The 10,241-nt window shown below is 46.4% G+C and overlaps 1 protein-coding gene across 1 annotated transcript; it reads right to left on the minus strand.

Moving 5' to 3' along the window:
* Positions 1-782: 782 nt before the first annotated feature.
* LOC117837653 (protease Do-like 9) lies at positions 783-6,808 on the minus strand. The gene is made up of 9 exons (XM_034717386.2): positions 6,217-6,808; positions 5,745-5,944; positions 5,430-5,610; positions 4,588-4,779; positions 3,789-4,021; positions 2,013-2,114; positions 1,862-1,912; positions 1,608-1,712; positions 783-1,263 (listed from the first exon to the last, which is right to left on the minus strand). The coding sequence occupies exons 1-9, from the start codon at positions 6,749-6,751 to the stop codon at positions 1,165-1,167; spliced, it is 1,698 nt and encodes a 565-aa protein (XP_034573277.1). The 5' UTR covers positions 6,752-6,808; the 3' UTR covers positions 783-1,164.
* Between the last annotated feature and the right edge of the window lie 3,433 nt (positions 6,809-10,241).

Raw genomic sequence — 10,241 nt, forward strand, 5'->3', positions numbered from 1 at the left:
TGAGAGAGACTGAGATCGATATCCACCCATGTGTTCCAATTCAGAATAAACTCATCCACCAGCGCTGCGCATGCCATTGCGTAGTGCCTGCACTCCGAACCCAGCAGCACCCGGTCACCGGGCGAATTCGTCAATCGTTTCGACATCCCAAGGCAGTTGAGTTGGGTTGCCAAGCACACAACGACAGGATAGCCGTGCAGCGCAGGCCGTCACGATCCTGGGATTTCCTTTCCAAAAGGCACGTCGTCAATCAGCAGCAGGAGCTAACGGCTCACCAGCGAGCGAGGGCGACAAAACCATGCCGAAACGGACCGCGGCGCACTCGTGAAATCGCGAAGGTTTTTCCTGACCCGCCCAATAACACTCGCAGTACATCTCGATAGCTGCCACACGAAATAAAGACGTCGGAACCGGACGAGCTGCCACTACCAACCAAGCAGGCATAGCGCCAAAGCGAAGCAAAGCGGAGTGAACGCAGGGCTTCGCCTTCCAGCGGAACAACACGGATACGGCCGTGGCAAAACGCATGAAAGGAAGGGTGGCATGGGGCCAGTCGCACAGAATCCAAATTTCCTCATCGCTTGAGCTGGAAGCCAGCTGCTCCTCTTCCATACCGATCGAGAGGACAACCACGGCGTGGTCAGGACAAAGCCGACGTACCAAAGCAAACAAAATGCTGGTACACGAGGCTTAAGTGCTTGTACTACCATTTCGCCGGAAACCATCTTCTGAAGTCTATCCACAGACTGAGCGGCTGTACTCCAGCACAAACGAGAGCTCACTGACAATGCAAAAGACTCGTTATAGTATCACTGGGTACTGTAATTTCTTGTCTCATTACCGATTCGGTGTGATTGTAATGAAATCATGGAGCAAAAACTCAACTTTTCTTACTAGCTACTATCGTTTTCCATGGCGACTCTCTGCTGGTAACAACTCCAGCTTATGTTATCTGACGGTGACACTCCCTCGGAGCCTTCTATGATAGCGCAGCTAAGACTCTTTGACACCCAGGACCCCTCAAAAAGAAATTTCATTCATAGAATGGGGTTCTTTTATCACGGACTGGGCACATGTATGCTACGCGCTAATCAGTTCAACAAAAAATGTGGCCCAAGCTATTGGGCCACCTGATGGCCTAGGGCTGAATCATGCATGCCCCCATTAGGCCTTCAGGTCATCCGACATGGCAGAAGGTATACAGTGCGTCGTCAGAATGTCCTGGGTAGCAGCCTTCGCGGTTTTTGTCTCCAGAACAACAATCTGTCAAATCATATAATGGTTAATAACTTCAAGTAATTATTAAGCAACCAATACAAAAAGGATCCTGACAGTTGCTTTGGAACAGTTTTTCATCATGTGATGTGATGGCTGGCTATTTATTTCAATCATCCAGTATATGATAAGACTGCAGTCTAGCTGTCTACCGCCAAATTGGCAGGAAAGATAATTTTGGATCTGAGTAATTATGAAATATCTAGACGAGTGCATTTATAATTTGAGGTGCAAATTACCTACCCAACATCAGCAATTCTCAAGTACTTAAGAAGTGCATGGGAAATGCTTTTAGCAGGAAAAATCAAATAAAGAAGGGACCAAAAGGATACCTGGTCATACTCCAGATCAAACTTCAAAAATTCATCCTTGCAATTTTCCACCATGGTCACTAAGTTCTTCAAATTTTTTACAGGTTGACCATTGAAAGCAAGAACCTACCACATAAAGAGTTTCAGTCACCAATGGGCAATGGAGCAGAACAGGTCTTTAACAAAGAGGCCCTAGTGGCTAGATTCAAGCCTCCAGGAACAATATATCTGCAGGAAGACATGCTAGTGACCACATAACAGGAAGCTTTTATTACCTGGGTATTGACAATTTCTTCATAACCGATATTGATATCTGCCACAAGCACCTATCCATACAGTAGCCATCATCAAGTTAGAAATTTTAAGAATATGGAGAAAATGACTAATCGAATCATATTACAGAATTATTCGCGAAGAACTTCAAACCTGTGATACCACCACAAGCTGTTCATCAGGTGATTCTGCCATTGCATGTAAATGCTTCACCAACAACTTGACAGGCGCATCATATTCATAATCTTTTCCATACTGATACATAAGAAACACCAATTACCTTAAGGTATGGAAGATAAAATCCTCAGCTAACATTTTCACAAATAGATTATGTTCAAAGATAGGTAAGAAGTACTTGCTCCAGCAGAATATTTAATACCAGGATTTAGACAAAGTCCCATGTGATTTCAAAATCATCTTAGGATCAATCAAAAGTGGCAACTAGGGGAACTGCTGTCAAGCATTTCAGTAACACTAACTGCATACATGCAACTCCGAATGACCATGGTCCTGTTTGTATCCGCTTATTTCCCGCTTATCTGTGGAAATAAGCGATAAGCCCACCCAAACGCCTAGCTTATTTTTCGCTTACCTCCTAAGCCGCTTAGTCCACAATCCAAAAAACAACTGGGGCACCGCTTATCCAGTAAGCGAGCTCGGGGACGCTTCTCGGGTAAGCATCGCGATTTTTACTCCCGATACCCCCACCGACTCCTGCCGTCCGCTCCTCGCGCCCGCCGCCGGGTGCGTCCGCCGGCCGTCCCTGCCCTCCTCCCTTCCTCCGGCGCCACCCCGGGGCTTGGCCCCCGCCGCCGACCGCCCCTGCCCTCCTCCCTTCCTCCGGCGCCACCTCGGGGCTTGGCCCCCGCTGCCGGCCGCCCCTGCCCTCCTCCCTTCCTCCGGCGCCGCCCCGGGGCTTAGCCCACGCCGCCGGCCGCCCCTGCCCGCCTCCCTTCCTCCGGCGCGGCCCCAGGGCTTGGCCTCCACCGCCGGCCGCCCCTGCCCTCCTCCCTCCCTCCGGCGCCGCCGGCCGCCCCTGCCCTCCTCCCTTCCTCTGGTTAGATTAGTACTTCGAATCGTATTTATGAGCTTGTGTCTTCGATTCAAGTATGATGATGGAGTTTGATAGATCAAAGTGTATGGTCTGTTTATTGGCTCGGTTTGTCTTTGTTCCTAGATAATTCTGTACGACTATGATCTTGTTCTTCAACTCACCAAGGTGAATTTCAGTCTACCTGAGCAGCATGGACAAAAATGAGCCCTCAGGGGTATTCAGGTCAATTTACCAGTCAGGACAGACAATCGACACAAAATAATCAGGATTGCCAAACACCCTGCTTATTCAGACAGCAGATTCTCCAGGCAGCAGGCTTATCAGATAAGCTTGCTTGCTAGATAAGCGAGTTCCAGAAAAGCGTATACAAACAGGGCCCATGGCATACACACATACATCTAAGTACATGGTAATCATCACAGCTTACACCCTTGAAACAACAGCTTGCCACTTCAACACAGATTTCCACAGGTTGAGTTGACTTCGCTTTCTTAAAAGGATCCAGATAATATATTAAATGCTGGATGGATCCCGGAAAAAAATACCAACAGATTAAAAGCCCTAAAGAAAATTTCAAAATCAAGGATCTTCTCAGTGTATTATGACCATATACATCAAGGAGTAGGTGCACTACAGCACTGATCATTGTCTAAGCATAAAGCATGTGACCACAACAAACATAAAAGCATTTCAAGTTAGTTACTAAGAAGCTAGAACTTAGTATTGGGCTACTAGCTCCATAGACTAAAGTATTAGAGTATCAGACTTTCCAGGATGCAACAAATCATATTAATACTGACAACTAATGACATACTATTGTTTGTTGATTCTTTAATGCACTGCAAGCAAAATGAGGAAAGAAGCTTTGTAAAAACCTCGGATCGAAGATATGGAACAGAGACAGCTGCAAAGACAAAGCCAGCAACAATGTAATATGATGGTGGCCTGCCCTTTACATGCGCTGCAACTAGTCGCTTGTGAGTTGCTAGCCTTATCTTAAATTCATGAACTTTTGAATCGCGCAGAACTTTAACAAGAGCTTTCTCTCCAGTATATTTCTGAGAAACCAGGTAACTGAAGCCAATGCGCTCGCCATGCCTGAAAGGAACTGTTCACCAAAAAAAGATGGTTAGAAACAAATTAGCATTTTCCATGTCATGTAATATGATTCATGTAAGAACTTGCTTGCTTCGTCAACTTAAATGATTGGGAGTGCTCATGCATTTTTTTAAAAAAACAAATTAGTATGAGGATCTTGCCATTTCTATTTCCTTTGGCTAGATTACAACAATATTCTTGGGGTTTTTTTTCGAACTTTGACCAACAATATCTCTTTAAACATTTCAAATGAAGTTTCGGAAACTGTATGGCTATATTTGTCTTCAAAAGTAGTTTAAAAAATATAAACTTGCACCATTTAAAATATGTAAAATTAATTAATTGTCAAACTAATGTCTTGGTGATAGTGTTGCTGAGTATGAGTGAGAAACATATGCAACATCTAGAGCTAGCAAAATTATAAGTACCATGCAGAATTACAAGACAATAGAAATACAACATGCATGAGTGCATGACACATTGGTTCACTTGTGTACGTCAAAATTTAGTGCGCACAGCTAACAGTTGAGCTGAAACAGTATTTATTCATAAACTATGAACTATAAAGTCACTAACCTGTTCCATCATTGGCAATGTCAACACCATCAAAGCTAAGAATAATATCAGATGGTTGTAGACATCCAGATTCGGGGGCAGTGGGCTCCACCCTCCTAACACGAACACCCTTCTGATCTGGTTTCATTCCCATCGATTTGCGGAGATCAGGATTCTCCATTTTCTGCCATTCAATTCCAAGTATAGGGAAGCCTAATATTTTTAAAAAACAAATAAGATGGTCAAAACCGTCAAGGACACATGAACATCATAGTACTAAGTACTACATGGCATCACTAACAGCTTAAAGATTCCTCATAGAATAAGTATTCAAACTGTTATTTGCATACGGCAATAGATAAATCAGCCAGTAGAGTGATAGGTCGGGTCGCATAGGTTATATATCAACAGACTGCAACTTAATAGTACAGGAACTGTAATAAGTGGTTCAAAATATGACCAATGGCTCTAATCTGGTGGTACATGATGATATTCACATTCACGGTAATCACTATAAATTAAAGTAACAGTCCAACAATATCAAACAGCGCATTGCAGGACATAAATCTATTAGAAGGGAAAACAATCCTCATGTGAGACCCCGTGATAATAAATAATAATGCAGGAATGACCATTGACCACCCATACACTGGCATACAACTATATTTTTGAAAGATCACTGGTATACAACTATAGACTGCAGATGTTAATATCATCCAACTAGTTTTATTGAACTAGCTAATTGGTTCAGAATAATAAGAAGAAGAAAACATCCATTGTGCTTGAGAAGTAGACAGAAATGCATGGCCATGCTAATTAACTAAATGATATCTTCCATATAATTACAGAAAAGGGCATGTTACCTGTATATTCTCCAGATTTCTCGTAGTCCTGGATGAAATGTGTAATAACTGGGGTCGGTATCACATAGCCAATATTCTCTGCATCTTCATGTTTGAGAGATTGAAAAGCTATACCCACACATTTACCCCTATCATTAAAAGCTGGGCCACCTGAATTTCCTGAATTAATAGCTGCATCTATCTGTCAATAAGACAAGGTCCATATTATTCACATTAGTAAGTATACAAGTCATGATGTCTAAAAAGATAAGCTTCCCCTACATCTTTTCAAAAAGGTTTATTTGACGCATGATAATTTCAGGAAGAAAAGGTTACCTGCAAGCCTAGAAGTTCTGTAGAGCCATGAACATATGAAAGTATTTCTATCCTAGAGACCACTCCGCTTGTCACAGATATGGTATCTCCTCCAATTGGATAACCAACAACAGTGACTGCATCCTGAAGAGCCGGTAATGTTCCAAACTCAACAGGTGAAACCCCTTCCCAGAATTCATCGTCACTGACAGTTAAGAGTGCTGAGATGATAGAACAAATATCAAGTTAGATTACATAAGAAACAGAAACGATCTCAAGTAAAACTGTACGACAAGTCTGGCAACATAATTAAATAAATATGCTCTAACATAGATAAATCTAAAGTTTCCTTTCTCTAAGAACACAATACAAGCATTAATACGCATCTGATATCACGATTACATTGGACAAACTCACCGACACAATAAAAAAATAAACCAGAGGAAGAAATAAACAATGCAGACAGTGGCAGGGAAGGATAGAGCGGGCGCACCAATGTCGCACTCCGTGCCGATGGCCAGGACGGTGGCAAGGTACTTGGTGTCGGAGCCGCGCTTCTTCAGCTTAACCTGGGTATAGTGCTCGACGGAGTGGGCATTGGTGAGGACACGGCGGCCGCCGATGATAAAACCGCTGCTGCTGGAGCTGTACTGCCGCTTTCTCTGCCACGGCAGCGAGAAGTTGGGCTCGGTGTGCACGCAGAACACCTTGACCACGGCGTCCATGCACGGCACCACCCGCACAACCTCATCCCAGCTCGCGGGGGCCGCCTCCGACACCGCCACGGCCACCGCGTCGCCTCCATTAGCCACGGGCTTCGGCTCCCCGCGGCGGGGCGGGGACGGCGGCCGCGCGGCGTCCGCGTCGGCGGGGGCCTCGTGGCGGCGGGGCTTGCGGCCCCGGCGGCCCGCCGGGGCGGGGGCGGGCACCGGAGAGGGGGAGGACCGGTCGGGGGAGGGCGGCGAGGCCTTGGGCTTGCGGCCGCGCTTGCGCTTGCGCTTGTTGGAGCCGGAGGAAGGGTCGTCCATGGAGGCGGGCTAGGGTTTCGCGGCGCGGAGGAGGAAGGGGCCGAACCGGGAAGAGGACGAAAGGATCGGCCCGGTCGGAGTAATATGGACCGGTTCGAGCCTGAGACGAATACGGCGGGCCGAGCCGGTCGGTGGCGGGTAATTAAGCTTTACGCCTTGACGCTACGTTTACGGAAAATGGTGTCTGCAATTCAGAGTTTCAGACTTGGAGTGTTTTCGTCAGAGTTTACGCGCAGGATTCCCCTGCAGTGCGTACTGCGTCGTGAGATCTGTTCGATTGTCCACAAGATTGTCAAAATAGACAGTTGTGTTATGCTTATGCAGTGTCCAGCAGCTACTGCTTCCAGTATAATTCAGCATACCGATCGTGACTCATGCCTAACTTTGTCAGCATGGCATCGATTGATGCTTCCATTTCATGAACCATAAGCTGCTCTCCTTTTCATTTTTTGTTTGCATCTCTGAAAGATGGAAAAGTAGGATACTCAAGCTTACCATGTTCCAACTTTTCCAAAATAGACTTACAGTGCCTTATGGAATGCCTTTCCCCGACTAACTGGAGTACTGGACATCTAAACTGAACTGTAGAGGCGATACTCCTGCCTGTAGCTGTTGCCTGAATATACAGTTCACTGTTCACCAGCTCTGTACTGTGTTTACTACTGAATGACTTTTCTAAGCTTGTCCTGATCATTCCTAGTCTGTGTCAGTCAGTACTAGAACACCAGTGGCTGTAACCTCATGCATGTTTGATGTGCCTGCAGAAGCATATACAGAAGGATAATCTTGACTCATTGGCATGACGCACAACTCAGGCTTAGCCGCATTCTATGCATGCATAGCATATGTCTACATTCCTTGATTTTGATGGGTCTCTGCATAACACGACTGTGGTACTTTGACGTTTGCGTATTGGAGCTGAATAGCCTGAAACTGAATCACTTGATCCTCTTCTGAGACTGAGAGCGACTTGTGCCAAATAGCCCTAGTCAGATGCCTAAGAAAATTTCTCTGTGCAAGACTTCGTATCTGAACCATAGCTTTCTATACAAGGTTCAGTTCTTTCAGACCTGACAATTCCATTGTGTCATCCATCGTTTTCATGATTCAGATGATAGATGTGGCAATCTCGACTGTCTAGTGATAAACGCGTCTTTGTAAAGGTAGAAAATGCCTTGATGCTCCCAAGAATCTTCCGTTTTTTGCATTCCCTGTATGCAAAGGCGGCGACAAGGGGAAAAAATCCTGCACCTTAGTGACGAGGCATAATGAGGAAAGGGAGCATATGAAGAACCATGCAAGTAGTACACATCTGAATATCTGATGACAGTGTCTTCTGAAGTTCTGAAAGTGCAAGCTTCCTGGTGATTTGTATCAAAGAATAAATGAGAACTTTTCAAACTTAATTTTAGCACAACTGCAGTTGTCAGGAGAAACTAAATTTAATGCAAAAACTTTCGTGATATATTGTGACATGTAAACCACCTGACACCCTATAAAATATAACACTTACGATGATTTAAAGTTTTTATTATGTAGAGCTCGATGTTCAGTTTTGATGCAAAACCACATCAAACAATTGCAACAGCTATGGATTGGGTGACGAATTCTGCACTAGTCTCGAAGTACAAAGCCATGAGTTAGGTATTCAACTGAATCGCAACTTGGCATACTGCCTCTGCACTGGCACTAAAGTAACCTTATACACAGGCTCCTACTTCAGTCTTCTACGAGTAACATCTTTTCTGTACTGCTGGTTTCCTGAAGCGCTAGACAAACTCGACATGCCCCAATGCATTAAGGAGAAGTTTATTTCTGCAATTTGCAGAGATAGAAGTTGCGTAGACAAGCTAGCTGTGAATGGTTGTCCATTTGTGCCCGGAAGAATCTGTCCCTGCTCATCTATTCTTTGATTCCTGAAAATGAAGTATTGTATTGTAATCCGTGGATGTCAACAAAGGCTGCGCGCGTAATATCACAATCGATCACACATATGATCTGACATTTACAGCGTTGCTAGAAGTGCTCTGAGTTTACTGTTGGCACTTTCGTTACCGTGTTAAACTGCAGCTGACAGTTTGTGTTTTTTCCCCTATCCTGCTATGCTTTCTTCAGTTTCATCAGACAAGCAAGTGGTAGAACACTATCATGAGATGGAAACATGTCTCAGCGCATGCACATTAGCATCGGATGCCAATTGCAGCTGAGCTCCATCATTTTCATCCGGACGCCCCTAACAAGGCCATTTGGATCGTGGTACGGCAGGGAGGGCATCATTCCATGACAGAAAAGCACCATCCTAATGCTCCCTAATGATGCGCATTTGGATCCGCAAGCCATGTATATCCTCTGAACCTCTCGAACCCGTCTCAGCCTGTCAGGCATCTCTCTGCAGCTCTTAGCTTATCCACGAGGAATCAAAGCTCGATGAGCTCGGATCCACACGCAAGAAAAAGATGCCGCCGACGGAGACCCTCCCAAAACCCTGGCGGATCCCATATACTTTACTGCTACTATCTGAGAAAGAAACGCTCGATCCAAAACGCGACACCTGCATGCAGCTGCCGATCCTTTTGGATCGCCAACTCTAAAGCCGCCTGCTCCTCTGAAACGGCAATCGGATGGATCCAATCCAGTTGGTAAAAGTCTCGCTACTACCACCATGTCCGCGTCTCGTCATCACTCGCCACTTGCCAAACACCACTCGGCGATGGCGATTCCGTGATCCCCTGTCGCGCGTAAGACCGGCACCTGCACTTGCACTGTCGCCGTCGCCCAGCCCCACCGGCGCCAGAGCCGCAGACGCCTCCTCGCCGTTGCAGAGACCTATCCGTATGAGTGAATTCCTTTGGGAGGAAACCTATCCACAACCACAAGATCGATCGCCCGGCCCGGGACAAGGCCAGCGGCATCTACACAATATATGCGTCCGATCCTGTCATCCTGAGATCCTTTGGTGTCTTCTTGCTCCGTGTTCCCCTGTGAAAGCAATAGTCCATTATGCGTGCTGTGTCGTTGCCACATTGATGAGTGCAGCCGGGGATGGATCGATGGGCCATGGTCTCATGGATGAACAACTGGGCCCGCCACTTCACGTGCGGGAGGAACGCTGCGTATCGCGTCCACGTACGCGTAGAGATACCATCGCGGTTTGGATAGGGATACGGCTGCTGTGTGGATTGCGCCGTGCGATGCAGAATTTAACCTTGGAGAAGGACGGCGGCCGGTCGCGCGGATCCGGCCGGGTCCCCTCCGGATATGCGGCGTTGTAGCCGTCGTCGTTTACTGTTGACTCCCTCCGGGCCGGTCTCTCCGGCAGCCCGGCCTGGCCGGCAACAGACCCGGGCAGGCGCGGCAGGCGCTGGCCGTGAAGTGCAGGGCCGAGAAATTAAGCGCGAGATCCTTGGTTGTCAATTGCCATGGCAGACGACGGTCGACGTCGCGGCGTGTTGTTGCTTTGGAGTGGAGAGGATATATGAATGATCGAGTT

Source organism: Setaria viridis, chromosome 1 (genome assembly GCF_005286985.2).
Source record: "Setaria viridis chromosome 1, Setaria_viridis_v4.0, whole genome shotgun sequence".
Taxonomy (NCBI): Eukaryota; Viridiplantae; Streptophyta; class Magnoliopsida; order Poales; family Poaceae; genus Setaria; species Setaria viridis.